Source organism: Phlebotomus argentipes, unplaced genomic scaffold (genome assembly GCF_947086385.1).
Source record: "Phlebotomus argentipes unplaced genomic scaffold, Phlebotomus argentipes genome assembly contig_5, whole genome shotgun sequence".
In the NCBI taxonomy this organism is placed as follows: Eukaryota; Metazoa; Arthropoda; class Insecta; order Diptera; family Psychodidae; genus Phlebotomus; species Phlebotomus argentipes.
This window is the reverse complement of record NW_026776165.1, coordinates 5909555-5927561: the sequence shown is the minus strand read 5'-3', so window position 1 is coordinate 5927561 and position 18007 is coordinate 5909555. Positions and strand designations below refer to the sequence as shown.

At 50.5% G+C, this 18007-nt stretch overlaps 6 protein-coding genes and 1 long non-coding RNA gene across 8 annotated transcripts; 3 read left to right on the top strand and 4 right to left on the bottom strand.

The window, feature by feature from the left end:
• Positions 1–68: 68 nt before the first annotated feature.
• On the top strand, positions 69–961 carry LOC132255623 (YEATS domain-containing protein 4). Its single transcript, XM_059751725.1, has 2 exons — positions 69–258; positions 323–961. The coding sequence occupies exons 1-2, from the start codon at positions 202–204 to the stop codon at positions 959–961; spliced, it is 696 nt and encodes a 231-aa protein (XP_059607708.1). The 5' UTR covers positions 69–201.
• Positions 962–985: 24 nt separating this feature from the next.
• On the bottom strand, positions 986–2810 carry LOC132255620 (solute carrier family 25 member 35-like). 2 transcript variants are annotated; one of them, XM_059751720.1, is made up of 4 exons: positions 2167–2810; positions 1774–2112; positions 1365–1719; positions 986–1300 (listed from the first exon to the last, which is right to left on the bottom strand). In XM_059751720.1, coding segments are annotated over exons 1-4 (1011 nt in total). In that variant the 5' UTR covers positions 2169–2810. The 2 variants fall into 2 exon arrangements, with proteins under 2 accessions (XP_059607703.1, XP_059607705.1); XM_059751722.1 differs by having other exon boundaries at positions 1774–2046; positions 2240–2807.
• Positions 2811–2821: 11 nt separating this feature from the next.
• LOC132255615 (death-associated inhibitor of apoptosis 2) lies at positions 2822–4646 on the bottom strand. The gene is made up of 2 exons (XM_059751716.1): positions 3123–4646; positions 2822–3054 (listed from the first exon to the last, which is right to left on the bottom strand). The coding sequence occupies exons 1-2, from the start codon at positions 4477–4479 to the stop codon at positions 2966–2968; spliced, it is 1446 nt and encodes a 481-aa protein (XP_059607699.1). The 5' UTR covers positions 4480–4646; the 3' UTR covers positions 2822–2965.
• A 272-nt stretch (positions 4647–4918) lies between these two features.
• LOC132265831 (uncharacterized) lies at positions 4919–6203 on the bottom strand. The gene is made up of 4 exons (XR_009468595.1): positions 5898–6203; positions 5719–5818; positions 5582–5649; positions 4919–5211 (listed from the first exon to the last, which is right to left on the bottom strand). It is a non-coding gene; the product is annotated as an uncharacterized LOC132265831 (long non-coding RNA).
• A 433-nt stretch (positions 6204–6636) lies between these two features.
• Positions 6637–10445, top strand: LOC132265828 (delta-1-pyrroline-5-carboxylate dehydrogenase, mitochondrial). Its single transcript, XM_059766611.1, has 6 exons — positions 6637–7537; positions 7596–8118; positions 8369–8688; positions 8746–9336; positions 9400–9518; positions 9780–10445. Exons 1-6 carry the CDS (start codon positions 7494–7496, stop codon positions 9890–9892), a joined length of 1710 nt encoding a protein of 569 aa, XP_059622594.1. The 5' UTR covers positions 6637–7493; the 3' UTR covers positions 9893–10445.
• LOC132265829 (high mobility group protein B1) lies at positions 10052–11276 on the bottom strand. Its single transcript, XM_059766612.1, has 2 exons — positions 10922–11276; positions 10052–10858 (listed from the first exon to the last, which is right to left on the bottom strand). Exons 1-2 carry the CDS (start codon positions 11253–11255, stop codon positions 10458–10460), a joined length of 735 nt encoding a protein of 244 aa, XP_059622595.1. The 5' UTR covers positions 11256–11276; the 3' UTR covers positions 10052–10457.
• Positions 11277–11377: 101 nt separating this feature from the next.
• LOC132266019 (WD repeat-containing protein 19) lies at positions 11378–16623 on the top strand. The gene is made up of 3 exons (XM_059766843.1): positions 11378–11492; positions 11548–15537; positions 16511–16623. Exons 1-2 carry the CDS (start codon positions 11417–11419, stop codon positions 15519–15521), a joined length of 4050 nt encoding a protein of 1349 aa, XP_059622826.1. The 5' UTR covers positions 11378–11416; the 3' UTR covers positions 15522–15537; positions 16511–16623.
• Positions 16624–18007: the final 1384 nt, after the last annotated feature.

Below are 18007 nucleotides of genomic sequence, written 5' to 3'. Positions count from 1 at the left end.
TTGTTTTCACAGATGAAAAGGCGCAGGAAAAAGCGTGAGAAGCACAGGGTGACTCAAATATTGTGACAGCTTTGACAGTTGCGCCCTTTAGACCAGTTTCGACTAGTGGCGGCTTTGTTTTGATTTATAGAACGCTTTCCTCGCTGTTTTTACCCATTTTTCACGAGAAATTGTCTAGATATACAGTAGAAAATACACAAAATGAGTTCAATAAACATCCCTACAGACTTTGGCCCAGATTCTGGAGGCAGAGTTAAGGTAAAAACAGAGAAATACTGATTGTTTTGGTTCTCCTAACATCCACTTCTTTCCGGCCGCCCAGGGACTCACAATCGTCAAGCCAATAGTTTACGGGAATGTGGCGAGATCCTTTGGCAAGAAGCGTGAAGAGGACGGTCACACACATCAATGGAACGTGTACGTGAAGCCCTACTTCAACGAAGACATGTCGATCTACGTGAAAAAGATCCACTTCAAATTGCACGAGAGCTATGCAAATCCCAGTCGGATACTCACGAAGCCCCCTTATGAAGTCACAGAGACGGGCTGGGGAGAGTTCGAGGTGGTCATCAAGATCTACTTTCACGATCCCACAGAGCGACCGGTGACGCTGTATCACATCCTGAAGCTCTTCCAGTCGCCGATCGTCGATGGTGAAATCTCGTCGACAGACAGCAAGAAAGGACTCGTGTCGGAGTCCTACGAGGAGATTGTCTTCCAGGAGCCAACGCAGCTCATGCAGCACTACCTCACCAATGTCCAGAATCTGTCCAATGACAGCTGGAAGCACGACACGGACTTTGAGGAGAAGAAGCGTAAATCTCTGGAGAACATCATGGAGGCGAAGGTGAGGGTGAAGTCGGACATCACATTGCTGAAGGACAAGCTGAAACTGGCCCGCGAGACCATTGCGAAGTTCAAGGCGGAGCTGGCAAAGGTGCAGCCATCGAATTCACAGTGAATTAAAACACACATCTTTAATACATCAATCTAGTGAGAAATAGAGTCCTTTCCACTTCTTGAACATGTCCCAGAACGTGAGATTGAGAATTGTGTGCGGCGCAGCGCGGTAGAACATCGGCCGGAAGCCCTTGTACAGTCCTCGGAGGCCTTCGCACTTGAATGTCTTGAGGAAGCAGTCGAAGATGTTGCGATACAGCAGTCCTCGGCCCTTTTCGTCCACGCCCTGGTTGAAGAGGCGCGTCGAGATGACGTCCAGCGGCGTCATGCAGCACACCATGAGGAAGCCACTGACCACACTGGCGCTGCATGCCGTCAGGAAGACGCTATTGTGGAAGATCTGCAAGAAAACATCGGTGTCAATTTGCTATTTCAGCGGCATTTTCTCACTGGCAATTTTCCACCTCGTATTTGTGGCAGAAGTCTTTGCAGGCTGTGAAGGTGGACAGCTGGACGGAGGATCCGACAGCCGTTCGACAGAGGATGGCCACAGATCCCCGCCAGAGTCCCGCGACACCGCTGTCTTTGTAGATTGTCCGGAAAGCGTCCAGCATGCCTCTGTGCTGATGCTGATGTCCAACGGCCGCGTCTCCCGACGACATCGCCTGGATCTGCGTCTTCACCAGGTACAGAGGCGTGGCCAGGACTGATCCCGTGGCTCCGCTGAAGCCTCCCCAGAAGACCAGCAGGAAGGGCGAGTGATGACCACTCTTGCCGCGCGTCCAGCCCAGCTTGTCGAAGGTGTCATAGAGGCCTAGTCTTTGAGAAGAGGGATGTCAAGCTGGAGCGATTGTGTGGACATCAGGAGCTCACCTGGTGCTGTTCATCACCAGCTGGAAGCCCAGCGCCGGCGCGAGGCCCTTCTGAAGGCCCAGAATGCCGTCAGTCTTCACTATCGTGCGCACGGATGTGAAGATGTTCCTGTAGGGATTCTGATGACCTCTGGGCTTCGCCCTGTCCAGCTCGCCGTGCAGCTGCTGACGCGTCTTGATCAGATCCAAGGGATTCGTGAAGATGCCTGCCGAACAGGCAGCTGCGCCGCCGATCACAAAGTCCATATTCTCACGAAAGATCGCCGTGAAAGTTCTGAGAAGGGCATTTATTGAAATTACAGTTGTTGCCAGTGGAATAAATCCACCACAAGTGATGTGCCTAAAAATGTATTGGGCTTATTTCTCTGGCCGCGACTGTCTTGCATGCGCTTACATGAGTTAGCAATCCATTTTCGTGCCCAAAATACTTCCTCGATGCTATTTTTGGGTCATGAATGAATACTCACTGCAATTTCCAAGTTGATCAGCCGCGCTCAGCTTATCAGGAGGAAGAGTCCGTTGGGGAATCTTGAGCAATTGACACAGTTCGCGAGATCACTCACTTTCTCTGCACTTTATCACCAACGCCAAATCTCGTGCACTCACGAAATACAACTGATTCTCTCTCTTTCTTGATTACGTAAAGCATTTTTCCTCCTAATTAAGCGACGGATTTTCTTGCCTATAAAAGTCTTTAAACTATTTACATTGATTACCACTGTCTTTCCACTCAGTCGCGCTAGTTGGCTGATAAGCGAGATAGAGTGAGTTTCAGGTGAGATAAAATGAAGATTTCTGTTGCCAATTAGAACCACCACGGTTCGTGTGCTTCTGAGACACTTTTCACACTGACTGGCATTTGGCGGAATTATTGCATCATTGAGTCTTGTGACGTGTTATCGGAGCACAGCAGAACACAGATGACGATTGAGGAAGGTCGCGGCCGTCGTTGATAAAATTAGAATAATTACACAGTCTTCACTTGAGGACGTTTCGGGGCCGCAAAAGTGGTTCTACAGCCACTGTTCAGCGTGTTGGTAAACAAATGGGCGGGACTTGTGAGTGGGCGGAGCTTCTCTGGTGTCATAAATGTAATTCACTATGTTGTTGTTGTTGTTTTTTTTTTAAGTTACAGGAAACAAGAAATATTACATCGTATATCCAAGAAACATTTATGCTGGATTTAGTCCACTTTACGACAGGAAAATGCGGACGCGTCCGTTGATAACAGATCTGCAGAGTGGACAGTGAGACACTCCAGAAGCGCATTGGCCGCAACTCGCTGGAAAGAGTGACAAGGGGGGGGAATGAGACGAGAAGAGTTCAAAAGAAGAGGCAGGAAGAACTCACCGAGATGCGCACAGGGCAAGAAAACGATGGAAATCTCTTCATCCATGCAGATTTTGCACAGTCGAGCATCCTTCAGCTTCCGATTCTCCTCCTCGAGACTCTGGGCGTCCTTGGGTACTTCGGGCGCATCTGGTGACGATGGTGGGGCCATCTCCTGGGCGGCTGGTGGCGCTTCCGTGCTCATCCTGTGCGTTGTGCTGTTCACCAGGAAGCCAATGATGTCTGACACGCGTCGCACGATCACATTGGAGCCCTCGGGCGGCTCCACTTCGTCCAGGTCCACCTCGTTGAACACCTGTCCGCCCAGGACGGCGCGCACGAGATCGTCGGCGGTGTCGAAGGGACGTCCGCGGTGCTCCAGCTGCTGCTTCGTGGCCGCCCGGATGCGTCCCTCGTGCAGACCCATGCGCAGCGTCTGGCGCACGGGCTCCGTGGCCATGGCCTCGTCCAGGGTCATCGTGGGCTCTGGGCGGCCCGTGCGGGCGCTGGACTCTTGCTTCTGGGACGCCGAGGAGCGCTGGATGGCCTCGATGTACGCCTGGCCCTTCATCAGCTGCACGAACTGGCATTTGGGGAACCACTTGGCGTGCTCACACCACGCGTCGTCGTCCGGTAGCCAGCACTTGAGTCCGCCATCGCACTGGAAGCAGCGCACCTGGTCTTGATTGCCCTGATAGTAGAAGCCCGCCTGCGCCAAGATCTCGCCGCGCTGCACTTCGGCCACCGGCCAGGCGGCGAAGGTCCTCAGTCGGGCGTCCAGGGAGGCGTACTTGGGCATCTTCGGGGGTCGTGTGGCCTGAATGCCCAGTTCGGAGATCCTCTCGCCGGCGGGAATGTCAATGTTCGGCCCCAGAACTGCCCGGGGGCATGTGGGGAAGAAGCGTTGGTGCACGGTGAAGGGATCGTCGCCCTCCTCCCACTGGCCGACAACACCCTGACACCAGGCGCACCGCACGCGATCCTCCAGGTTGAAGAAGTAGAATCCCGCCTTGGCCAGCGCCGCCGGACTGACGAAGGTCACGGGCCAGCGCGAGAAGCTCCGCAGGCGCGTCTCCTCGTTCTTCCAGTCGTCCACGCCGGTGGCCTGGGAACTGCCCGAGGCCCTGGGCACATTGCCCGACTCGGTGGGATTGATCACGAAGCGACACAGCGGATCCAGGCGACGATGTCGTGCGATCACTTGATCTCCATATTCCCACGCCGCGATCTTCTTCTCGCACCAGGCACACTGCACCTCCAGGTCGCTGCCCGTGGCGAAGAAGCCCGCCTTGGCGATCCTCTCGGGACTCACGGGGGCGTCGCTGGGCCAGCGCGAGAACGTCCGGAGGCGATTTTCCTCCACCTTCATGTCACTCATTGCGACTGGAAGGATGCACGCGAGTCTCCATCACGCCTCCTGTGCTCTCCTGGACATGTTCACTGAGGGATTTGTACTGTTGCAGCTGGGCAGTGTGTGGGTCGTGGGGAGATTGTGGAAAATTCGCGTGAAAATCCTTTAGGCGAAAATATTTTGACACACCCTATGGCGAAAATCCGTGGAATATCCAATGGATAACCATGGACGATTTCCATGCAATCCGCGTAATAGCATCCATGGAAAATTCCTTGGAACTCCGTGGATCAACAAGGAAAATCCTTGGATTCAGCATGGAAGATTCCATGCTGAATTCCATAGGAATTTAGCTAGGATGATTTTCCATGGATTTTTTCCCACATTGCTTCCAAATTTTCCATGGTGACTTTTCCCATATATGGAAGATTTCCATTGTGATTCCATTGACCAATCCAAGGACGATTACAAGGAATACCATGGAGGAAATTCCAATGTGTGAAATTTCTCCCAGAAATTCCCGGCGCTCCGCCCCAAAATATCCAAAAAAAAGACTCATTTATATTTGGATTTGTATTTATTAAATATTAACTATCAAGCTTACAAATGTGTATCAAATTTTTATGACGCGTTGCCTTGGTGGCTGCTATGCCGCTTCCCAGGGACTGCTACTCTTCTAGACGACTGCTACCGTGGTCGCCGGATGTCGAGATGCTCTTTGATGTCTTCTCGCACCGGTCCGGATATGTTTGAGAAATGCTGGAAAATAGAATACACAAATTACTGATCGTATATTTGCATGGTATTCCCTCCATGGTATTCCTTGTAATCGTCCTTGGATTGGTCAATGGAATCACAATGGAAATCGTCCATATATGGGAAAAGTCACCATGGAAAATTTGGAAGCAATGTGGGAAATAATCCATGGAAAATCATCCTAGCTAAATTCCTATGGAATTCAGCATGGAATCTTCCATGCTGAATTCCAAGGATTTTCCTTGCTGATCCACGGAGTTCCAAGGGATTCACCATGGATGAAATTCTAGCATGGAAATCTTCCATGGTTATTTATAGGATGTTCCATGGATTTTCGCCATAGGAATTCGAGAACATGAAGAACATTTTTTACCTTGTCATGAGTCACACTCTGTCGGATAAGTAGATCCTCCGGTAACCGCTTTTCCGCATCCTATTTTCCTGTAAAAAAGACATGTTCAGTATAGAAAACAGGATATATCTCTTATGTTTCGGTAATTCCATACTTACATTAGTTGTTTCTCCTACTTTGACGTTGTCCGGAAACCTCGAGTCTTCTCTGACTGTGGGGTCCCTGTGCCGTCTCCATCGCATACATTCAGCACTTTTCCTGGAAATATCACCAAACTTAGAGTGTTTACCATTAAAAACTTAAGGTTTTAGTACTGAAAAGTACAGAAAATACTTACGCGTTCTTTCCTATGAGAAGAATTTCACAAGACTGACGTAATCGCGTGGGGACGTGCAAAGAGCGAATTATTCCGTGGAAAACCCATGGATATTCCGCGGATTTAGCACCATGGAAAATGTTCCATTCTAATATCCATGGATGGCCAAAAGGAATATGTATGGAATTATACCATGGTATCTTGCTTGGAATAAAGTGGAATTTATCCATGGAGGATAGCTTGGAATTCCGAGGATTTTATTCCTATTATAGGAACAAAAGTGGAAGATATTCCATGGACGATTTCGGATCGTGGAATCCGTTCTCCATAGGGACACTCAAATTGCAAATGTCACTTGGCGATTATCGCGTGATGCTTCAGAAGTTGCAGTAATTTTCCCGTATTTTGACTACTTCAAGGGGTCGCGCCAAAGGGTGGTTTTTATCTTAACCTCTCAACAAGAACGCTATATTTAGGCACAGGAAGAATTGGTTTCATGTTGATAAAAGCGATAAAACCACAAAAACATTGGAATACTTGAAAGCTACTGAATTATTGTAAAAAAATCATTATAACACGTGAGAAATTGAATAACAATGTTGCTTTCATTTTGCATCTTTTGCACACAGAAAATTAATCTCCAAACAAGTCTCTGAATGGCTTTATCTCTTCTTTATCTTTCTCGTCGGTCTCGCAATGTTATAGCATTATTTTTAAACAATTTTGAGTAGAATTCTCCCAATGCTGAGTTAATTTCACTTCCCTCAGGAATTCAGAACTTTTTCGCATTAGTTTTGTGCTGTTTGTTGCCTTGTTCCGTTGTAAAAACATCCCTTACTGCCTTCACTTGTGTTTTAGTTCGGTTTTTTGCAGTTTTCGCCACTTTTTCGGCTTCCATGGGAACAGAAAACTTTTTCTGGGTGGAGAAAGCTTATCTTTCAATCAAGAGACAAGAGATATCTTGTTGCTTAGATAGACGCAACTGTAAATAGCAGTGTTTCGATGGTTCTCGGGCGTTTTGCAAGTGAAATTTTGTTTTAAATCAACCTATCTTGACAGAGAGCTCTTATTTCTGCAATGTTTCACAATAAAAAAATCTTTATCTTCTTATAATTCCATTTATAAGACATTTTTCCATTGTTTTTTTCCGTTGTGGAATATTTTGTCGAGGCACAAATACAGATTGCAGGTTTGTTTTTGGGAGTGTGAAAGCTTCGATTGTGAAGAATTGAAACACGATATGGAAATATTCAGCTTCTGAGGTGTATTTTTTAGTATTTGCCCGGCATTGAACTGAAGCAGCAGTCTCAGATATTGCAGGAATTTTTTGCCTGTTTGTGCTATTTTTGGCTCAATAATTACTTCTCCACTGCGCTTTTTGGAAATCGTCAGTGGAACAGAAGCGAGCGAAGTAAGTGGCAAAAATTGGTGATATCGGAGAGTGCAGAATCGGTGAGTCAAGCGACGATATCCTCGGCGCACGATAAATATCGGCAGATAAATATCGCGAGAGGAAAAAAGGGGTGAGAAACATCAAGTTTGCGTTGTGGAAAAGTACCAGGCAAGGCATTGGGAGAGTGAGGAGCCCGTTCAGGCCCTCGCAATAGTGACACGAGCATGATTCGGTGCACGCAGACAGTGAGCGCGACGGTGCGCGCGAGGTGAGTGGGCCCCGGGGGTGTTGCGTAAGTGGAAAAGTACCGAGTGGTGCCGTTGCAGATGGAGCTGCCAGCGCAGGTGGGCGTCCTCGGTGGTGGGAGTGGAGCAGCTGCCCGACTTCCCGGCCCGCAATGAGCCCGTGCTGGGCTACCTCAGCGGCTCCCCGGAGCGCCAGCAGCTGCAGGCGGCGCTGCAGGCCGCGGCGGCGGAGTGCCAGGACGTGCCCATCGTGGTGGGCGGCGAGGAGATCCGCACGAAGGACGTGCGCTACCAGGTGATGCCGCACGACCACGGCAAGCGCCTGGCCAAGTTCTACTACGCCGACGCTCCCGTCATCCAGCGCGCCATCGACGTGGCGACGAAGGCGCAGCGCGAGTGGGACCGCCGGCCGCTGTCCGAACGTCTGGACATTTGGGAGCGCGCGGCCAAGCTCATGGCCGGCGAGTGGCGTGCGCGCCTCAACGCCGCCACGATGCTGGGGCAGTCCAAGACCGCCATCCAGGCGGAGATCGACTCCGCGGCCGAACTGGTGGATTTCATCCGCCTCAACGCCTTCTTCCTCAAGGAGGCGGCCAAGTATCAGGTGAGCGTCAGCGGCGTAGTCGCGCGCGGTCTTTAAATAGACGCAAAAATAACGGCTCAGCGATTTCCTCGCGTGTCTTTCGCAACACTTTCTGACTCCTCAAGTGGGGTTTTTTGGCTTTATTTTAGTCTCCGAGCGAGATCGTGATTTCTGGTTTGCTGGGAAAAATTCCACAATTTTACGTTATTTTTTTTGCTAAATTAGCTGTTTTTCTGCTCACTACGTCACTGCACATTGATCACTTTTGCAGCCCATCAGCCCAGATCCCGCCGTGACGCGCAACACGCAGCGCTTCCGCGGCATTGACGGCTTCGTGGCCGCCGTGAGTCCATTCAATTTCACCGCCATCGGCGGCAATCTGGCCTACACGCCGGCGCTGGCCGGGAATTCGGTGCTGTGGAAGCCCAGCGACACGGCTCTGCTGTCCAATTGGCACATTTACCGCATCATGACTGAGGCCGGCGTGCCGCCGGGCGTCGTGAACTTCGTGCCGGCGGATGGGCCCACATTTGGGGCCACCATCACGGCGTCTCCGCACTTGGCGGGCATCAATTTCACAGGATCCGTGCCGTGAGTAACAAATGGCTCCCATTGGCGCTCTGTGGGCAAGAATTCTCTCCTTTGCAGGACGTTCCAGTGGCTCTGGCGCGCCGTGGCGAAGAATCTCGATCGCTATGTGAACTTCCCGCGTCTGATCGGCGAGTGTGGCGGCAAGAACTTCCACTTCGTGCATCCCAGCGCTCACGTGGAGTCCGTCGTGGCGGGAACGCTACGCTCATCATTCGAATTCTGCGGCCAGAAGTGTTCCGCCTGCAGCCGCCTGTACGTGCCGCGCTCACTGTGGGACGGCGTGCGTGAGGGGCTCGTGGAGGGCGTGAAGAAGCTGAAGATTGGCGATCCCACGGACTTCAGCACCTTCGCTGGTGCCGTGATTGACGCGGCGGCGTACAAGCGCATCAGCGGCTACATTGAGCACGCGCGCAAGTCGCCGGCGCTGAGCATCGTGGCCGGCGGCAAGTGCGACGACAGCAAGGGCTACTTCATCCAGCCCACAATCGTGGAGACCACGGATCCGCGCGACCGCATCATGACGGAGGAGATCTTCGGGCCCGTGCTCACGGTTTACGTGTACGAGGACAAGACGCTGGACGCGGTCGTGGACGAAGTTACGCAGGCCACCAAGTTTGCTCTCACGGGAGCCGTTTTCGCCCAGGACGAGTGAGTGTGATTGCACGTGGCGCTGGGGATTAGAGTGGGACATAATGACTGGGCTTCTTGCAGATCCTTCCTGCGTCGCGCCCTCGAGGCGTTCAAGATGTCAGCGGGCAACTTCTACATTAACGACAAGTCCACGGGATCCGTGGTGGGTCAGCAGCCCTTCGGCGGTGGCAGAATGTCAGGCAAGTGCAGAAACAAGTCTCAATTCTCAATGAGTGTGTTCGTGATGTTTTTGACAATTATTATTATACTTTGAGTGCCGGAAGAAGCACTGAATGGCACGCAAACAGAGTTGGAAAACTTGAATTACATCTCTTTAACCCTCTTCAGTCCCAATGGGAAAGAAGTTACTTTGAAGTTTTTAGAGAAGGCCAAGCAGAGAGCACAAATTGATAAAGAAAATGAATGTAGTTGCTTATCGAGCTGTTTCGCACATGTTTCAGGCACCAACGACAAGGCTGGCGGGCCGCACTATGTTCTCCGCTGGACCTCGGCGCAGGCCATCAAGGAGACCTACGCCCCGCAGACGGACGTCGACTATCCCTACATGCGCTAGGCGCGCCGCGAGCACGCGAAGTATTAGGCGAGACGTGAAGAGAATCTCCTGAAGATTGAATCTCCAACGGAATTTGTATTATTATTTATGATAATGATTGCGTCGCAAAAAGGCGCCGCGCGCGCGCGAGAGAGAAGGAAGTCTAACTTTTTGTGTCTCTTTTTTTTTGTTACATTTGAGCGTTTTTATTATTTTATTTTATTCAGAGATTTGTTATATTTTCGTGTAGGAAAAAAAACTATCGACAGAAAAACGCATCCAAAAGAGAGAGAGAGAGAGAGGCAAGAAAAATAAGAAGATTGTCGATGGTTTTTCGTCTTCTCGTCCTATTCCTTTAGTTTGGCCGTGCGTCGGGTGTAAAACGGGTAAAAGAAGAGGAAGAAGAGCGTGGTTTTAGTTCGGCGGATTCGCGTTAAGTCAGAGGATAAGTCACAATATTATGCAAGCCAGGATTATCGATTGTATGGAGTAAAAATGTTGAATGATAGTGCATGTTTTAATTGATCTTTAATGGCAAAATATAGACAATACAACACTTAATGTGACATTTAGATGTGCTGGACTTTTACTTCCCCACCCCTGAGTGTCCGGCGCCGTCGCCCTGGGCGTCCATCCGGTAGAACAGCATGTCCTGGTTGTACTTCCGCTTCGAGTTCTCGTATCTGTCCACGTAAATCTGCTTGTCAGAGTTGCCCATCTGTCGCCAGCGCTGAGCCAGCTGTCTGGTCAGCTCCTGCTTGCTGGGCTCAGGCTCTCCCGGAAGCCTGGTGGCGATCTCGTCCAGGACAATGGATCTCTGCTCTTGGCAGTACTGGAAGAAGGCGTTCGGAGGCTTCTTCGGTGCATTTGGATCACGCTTTCTGGTCTTGGGTTCACCTTTTCCGGATAGGCCGGACGTCTGGGCAGTTGGTAAGGTGCCATGGAGTTCCTCCTTGGCCTTTCCGCTTTTCCCGGTGGGCTTCCGGACTGGAAAAGCAACATTAAATCATGAGAATTCAGCCAAAATTGTATTCCTGAAGACTTTCTCACCTGATTTTCGCCTCTTCTTTGACGTATTAATGTCCTCAGACTGGGGAAAGAGAGGCGGTGGTGGGGGCTCAAGTCTCCAAGCGGGATTGTGTCTGTCTAAGCGCCCCATCACGAGTGTCACGTCCTTTTCTGCTCGCTTTGACATTCTCTTCATGCGATACAATCTCGTCACGAGCCTCTCATTTTCCTTCTGCACCTCGCGGCACTTTTTCTGGAACACGCGACAGCACTCGCGGTACTTGTCCTCCATGGTGAGATCGAAGGGAGTCTCATTGTCGGAGAATTCAATGGGAATCGCGGCAAAAGGCGAGGAATCCAGAAAGTTGTACGCCATTGTTTACGTTTTTCGTCTCTGGGCTGCGTATATCGCGGCGTCTGTTTGCCAGAAGATCTGCAAGAGGGCACTAGCGGCGAGTCGGTTCCCATGGAAACGTCAAGGAAGTAAACAAACAGGCACGATGAAAGTGGTTTGTGGAGTTTTCCAGTGAAAAAACCATGACTAGTGATAAAGTGATCTTCAGGCATGAGGATCCTCATGGACAGGGGGATCTCTACTTCGTCTGGCAGACGGGTGAGTGGGGAAGAGTGAGAAATGTAGGCGAGAATTGAAGTTTTGTGCTCTTCAGGCGGTTCTGGTGTTCTCCTGGCCACCACGGGCAGTGACAGCACAATTGCAATCTTCAATCGGCAGGGACAGATGCAACACCGGATAGTGCTTCAGGGGCTGTGCTGTGGCTTCGGCTGGGACGCCGATGGAGACGTCCTGGGAGCGATTTGCTTGGGCACTTCGCAGCTCCTCTTGTGGGACGCCAACACGCAGAAGAAGCAGCTGGTGGACATTGGGCTCAGAGACACACCCACCTGCATCATGTGGGCGAAGCAGGGCCAGGTTGTGGCCGTGGGCACAACCAGAGGCAACTTGGCGATCTACAACAATCAGACAACACGCCGGATTCCAGTGCTGGGAAAACACTCGAAACGCATCTCGTGCGGCGTGTGGAGCAAGGAGAACATTCTGGGCCTGGGCAGTGACGACAAGACACTGTCGCTAAGCAACGACGAGGGAGATTCGCTGAGAGTCGTGCAGCTGCGCGATCTGCCCAGCGATATGCACTTTGCCGAGATGAAGACGGACGAGCGTTTGCCAGGAGAGAACACAATCAGCGTGATCCTGGGCAAGAGGACACTGTACTTGTACCATCTGCCCGAACCGGACTCGCCGACGGAACTGGGATTTCAGCAGCGCTACGGATCGCTGCTGCAGCACAAGTGGTTTGGCGATGGATACATTCTGCTGGGCTTCTCTCTGGGACACGTCGTGGCCATTTCCACGCATCCCAGAGAGGTGGGTCAGGAGCTGTGGCAGGTGAAGAACCACAGAGATACGCTGACTGGACTGGCGGTGAGTTCTGCTCTGCGAATGGTGGCTTCTTGTGGCGACAACAGCATCAAAGTGCACGCCATGAGCAATTTGCAGGAGACTGCCAAGATCCTTCAGTTGCCCGATCACACGGCAGCGCGCGGGATTGATTGGAGTGCCGATGGTCAGCTGCTGGCCACGGCCACTGCCCAGGGCGGCTTGTGTGTCTTCGTGACGCAGCTGCACTCGCTCAGCGCCGTGTGTGCTCCGCGAGTGGCGCTGCTGAGCAGCCTGGCCGAGGTGACGATCTTCAGCTGCAACCCAGAGAGGATCAGATCCACGCCGGCTGTGGTGAGCCTCGAGGTGGAGCCCTCGTTCATCGGCCTGGGGCCACAGCATCTCGTCTGCGGCATGAACAATCACGTGTGGTTCTACGATTTGGGCAGATCTCTGCGCGATGGCGCGCTCTTGCTGGGCGACAGAGAGTACATGTCGGAGGTGAAGGAGGTGCGCCTGACTGCGGAGTTCTGTGCTGTGCTGTGTGGACGTCATGCGATGCTGCATCCGATCGAGAGCACGCCAAGTGAGGGCACAGAGCGCAGAGATCCCAGACAGTTTCCCGAGGACGTGACTGGGATGGAGGACGCGGTGATCACCAGCATCTGCTTGGCGGGTGACTTCTTCGCCTTTGCGACTGATCTGGGGGCGATTGTGCACTTCTCACTGGAACAGTGGGACAGATCGATGATCTTCAGACACGCCGTGGGCGTGAGGAGTCTCTCAGCGGACGCTGATGGAACGCGAGTGATTGCCATTGACGATCACGACGCGGGATTTGTCTATGCGCCCATGACAGAAGAAATGCTCCCCATTCCGGACTTCCCGAAGCAATGCTCGGCTGTCTTGTGGGATTGTCTGCAGGGACAGGTGTTTGTGGCGTGCGGCAACAAGCTGGCTGTGACTTACGTTCACGTGAGACACTCAGTGTCGAAGGCTCATGTTGTGAAGGTGGGCGAAACGCGTCTCTTGGCTGATCAGACGCCGCTTCTGCTCTTCGATGGGGAGCTGAATCTGGGCGTGACTGGAGGAAGTCTAACCACTCTCACCCTGAACACCCATCGTGTGGCGCCCGAGGCGGAGGATCGCCTGGAAAACGTGCTGGCGCTCAGGAAGTTCCCCGCAGCCTGGGACATCTGCTCTGAGTTGAACGATCGCGAGCAGTGGTTGCGATTGGCCAGAGCGGCTCTGGCGGACCTGGAAGTGGCCTTCGCCATGAGAGTCTTCAGGAAGATCTCCTGTCCAGCTGTGGTGTTTGCGCTGGAAGAGCTGCTGGGCGTGGAGGATAAGAATTTCCTGGCTGGCAGGTGTGCTCAGCTCCTGGACATGGCGGACGAGGCTAAGAGGCACTTTGCCAGGAGTGCGGCTCCTCGAGAAGCTCTGGAGCTGTGCAGGGATCTGCTGCAGTGGGAAGAGGCGATGGCATTGGCTGAGAATATTGATCCCGAGAGTGTGCCTGCGATTGCGCGGGAATACGCTGGTCAGCTGGAGTTTGGAGGCTCTCATGCTGCCGCTCTGGCCCACTATGAGAGGGCACTGAAGAGTGGCGCGCAATCCCAGGAGCACGTGAGTCTGTGCAAGGCAGGAATTGCGAGGACTTCGATCAAGAACAGGGATTTCCGGAGGGGAATTCAATTGGCGCTGGAGCTGCAGGAGAAACACTTGCTGAATGACTGTGGAGAATCTCTGGCGAGTCTTGGTCAGACGTCGGATGCGGCGATGCTGTTCGAGAAGGCGGGCAATTGGGATGCCTGCTGTGGACTGTACATTCAGTTGAAGAACTGGAGCAAAGTTGAGGAGCTCCTGAGCAGAGTGACGAGTCTGAAACTTCATGCAGCGTTCGCCAAGGCGAGGGAAGCTGATGGGAAGTTCCAGGACGCCATTCGAGGCTACACAGCAGCTGGAGATCTGGACAGTGTGGTGAGAATTTACCTGGAACAGCTCAGTGATCCTCATGCGGCATCAGAAATCGTCCTTGAGACACGCTCTGTGGAGTCTGCAAAGTTGCTGGCGAGGTTTTACCAGCAGATCGGCGACACAGAGTCTGCCATCCAGTATCTGATCATGTGTGGCTCTGTCCAGGAGGCTTTCTCACTGGCTGAGCGGAGGAACAAAGTGAGGGAATTCGGGGAGCTTCTTGAGCAGTACGACGGAGCGCGGCCGGATGATTTCCTGGTCCTGGCGCAGCACTTTGAGACGGAGAAGTACACTCTGCTGAGTGGGAAGTATTACTTCCTGGCCAAAATGTACACCAAGGCGCTGAAGCATCTTCTGAAGGCTTCGGCGTTCAGCAATGAGGAGAACATAGCTCTCTCCCTGGCCATAGACTGCGTAGCCTCAGCCAATGATGATCAGCTCACTGCCCATCTCATTGAGTTCCTCCTCGGCGAGACGGATGGCGTGCCGAAGGACCCCAAACTCCTCTTTCGGCTGTACATGGCGAAGAAGGAGTTCCGTGAGGCCGCGAAGGCAGCCGTGATTATTGCTAATCAGGAGCAGCTTGCCGGGAAGTATCGTTCTGCCCACAATCTCCTCTTCTCCATGTATCAGGAACTGCGGAGGAACAATCTCAGCATCATGGCGGACATGAGGGGCGCTCTGGTTCTCCTTCATCGCTACATTCTCGTCCGGATTCACGTGCAACTCGGTGATCATCTGCAGGCGGCCAAACTCCTGGTGCAAGTGGCTACGAACATCTCCCAGTTTCCCTCGCATGTCGTCCCGATTCTCACCTCGACGGTGATTGAGTGTCAGCGAGCTGGATTGAGAGCCTCAGCCTTCACCTTCGCCTCCACACTCATGAGGCCTGAGCACCGCAATCAGATTGACGAGAAGTACTCTAGGAAGGTGGAGGGAATTGTCCGGAAGGCTCCCAAGGGGATTAAAGAGCTCTCGGACGAGGCCACGCTCGAGATGACGCCGTGCGCCGCTTGTGGAGTGCAACTTCTGGCTATGGAGACGACTTGCCATCACTGCAAAGTCACTTTGCCCATCTGCATCGCCACGGGACAGCATCTGGTCGCCGAGGGCATCGCAGCGTGTCCAGAGTGCGACTTTCCGGGTGTCAAGGAGGCGATGATCAGAGTGTTTGAGGCCACAAACTCCTGTCCAATGTGCGGAGAGAGTGTCGACTCCAACAAACTGAGGGACGTTGAAGATGTTTCGATCTATCTGTCGTCTTGAATCGTTAATTTTAGGGGTGAGTTGAACATTTTTACAAATCGAATCCAAATTCAACCCTTCCAAGTATTGAGAGTATTTTTAACCAGAAATCTCTTGCCATGTTAGGAAGATTAAACGATTTCTTTTGATAAAAATTCTGCAAATTAGAAAATAAAAACCTTCGCTTTCCAGTAATATTCTCGGAAGACGTTTGGAAAATATTGTCATTGTGCAAGAAATACTCATATTTTCTTACATTCAACTCTTATCGCCTTTTCATTGCCCACCTTTTCAACCACCCCTTTTTAATCGTCGCCCTGGCAATTTCCTACGCCTGTAATTTTTCCCTGCCTATTCAAAATATTCTCTCCACCTCTGATTTTCCCTCACACTGTGAGAGGAGAAAATCGTAAAATAATTTTTTATCTGGGCGAAAATTGAGAAAATGATCCACTCCGCCTCTTGCGATGAAGAGATGGCGTGCGATTAAAAGTGATTGTATTCGGAATGGTTGCAATTAGACACAGCCAAAGTGGCTTTTTCCCTTTACAATTAACAGCGTGAAAAGTGACTCTCATTGCTTGTGGGGCGCGCAAGACGCGCTTCTTCGGAGTCAAATGAGAATATTTTATTGGCACTTGTGAAGCAAAATTCGCCTTTTGCGCGCGAGCGAGAGAGTGAGAAAGAGTGAGGAAAGTGGTGAAAATTGTGCGGATTTCATTGTTAATTCTCCCTCATTCCGTGTGAAATTCATTAAATTGCAGCATTGACTGATAGAAATAACACCCAGCGGAAAGTTGATGATGAATGTTAATCAACTACTTTGGGCTTCATTTTAATGTCCTTTTATCCGTGTGGCGAAATTGAAAGGGTCTCCAATTCGGGGCATGGCGAAAGTTTATGCTTTCATATTCTGTTGAAATGCAAAATATTAGGCATGAATATAGAATAAAGGGCGAATCAATAAGTTAGTTGAAGTACAATTTATTTTTCTTCTCTTCCTCTTGTAGATTTTCCACGAAACATTCCACAGCAAATGAGCAATTTTCCGTCCACAGAACAATGGTATGTTTAATTGAAATACTCACAATAAAGATCTGTATTTATTTAGAGAGAGAGAGAGAGAGAGAGAGAGAAAAATTCTCAAAACTCCTCAATGATTTTCCCCTTTTGTCGCACAGTTATTTAGCTTTCGACTTTTGCAAATATTTCATCGGGATTAGAGTACAGTGAGCTTCTATCATCCTCTCCGGATTTGTCCACTTTCCCACACCCAAAAAACCTTTTCCTGTCTCTGCATTCATTTGAGCTTCCCATTAAATTTTGCTGCTGCGGAGAGAATTTTCAAGTGTTTCTCAAAAATGCTGGAAAAATGCAATTTTGATGTGATGAATTTTTGGTGGTGGCGGTTAATAAATTCCTTTCCGCCAGAAAAGCTCCTTAGCGCGCGGGGATTTTAATTACAAAATACAGCCGAGGCTTGGCGTGTCTGTAATGCAGCCGAAGAAATGGCGAATAAATAATTCGCCTGGTGTCTAATTGTGAGGCGTGTGAAGTCAACTGTGAGTGATTTGATCCGGCGAATGAAGCAAACCGCCACTCATCAGCAGAAATCGTAAGAACTTTGAGGGCTCTTCAGTCGCAAGCACACACCCAGACGCTTCAATTAAAAGCCATTCGCGCAATAATATCGCTTCACACATTATTTTTGTGCAGTTTTTCAGACAATTTTTGAGGTTAGATTTCCTTATTTTGCCGCTCTTTGCGAGGTTAGAGTCATCAAATCAAGATTGAAAAGGCGGGGAAAAGACAATAAAAGTGAGGTTATAGTGAATTTTCACACTTTTCCATCCATTAAAAGTGGCTTGAACAGCGAGAAATGTCATCCGAAGGGTGGAAAATGCACAAAATTTCTGCGGTTTTCACACAATATTGTTGTGACTTGTGTTCTCTGATTATTATTTTTTATTTTGCCCGCCATTCGCGAGGGTGTGTGAAACTTTTTTAATCATGCAAAATTTAGAGCTTTTTTCCACCCATTCTGTTGCGCCGAAAAGTGTCACACGCTGGAAAAATTCTGGGGCGACGTGGAGGAGGAGGAGGTGGAAAAAAAGCCCGGCGATTTTAAACTATCTGCATGAGGAGCATAAATGCAAAAGCTCTTGTGAAGTAATAATGAACAAATGTCGTGCTGCCGGTGAATTTGATTAATGGCCGAAATTAAATATGAGCCATGAAATACGATGTGGTTGAGTGTCAGCTGGAATTCGGGGAATTTTTCAAAAGCCATGTGTTCTGGGCTGCCCTTAAAAATGTCACAGAATTCTTTTTTTCCTGTCTACTCTCTTGGAGGGAGGTTAATACTCCTAATTCTCCAGACATGATTACAATTGACTGCCTAACCTCAATCTTTGCAATGCCGTTTGAGGTTAGGTGCAAGCGTTGTTCGTCACTTTTGTCAGCACACTATCAAGAAAAATGGCAAAATGTTCGCTGGGGGAGTAAAA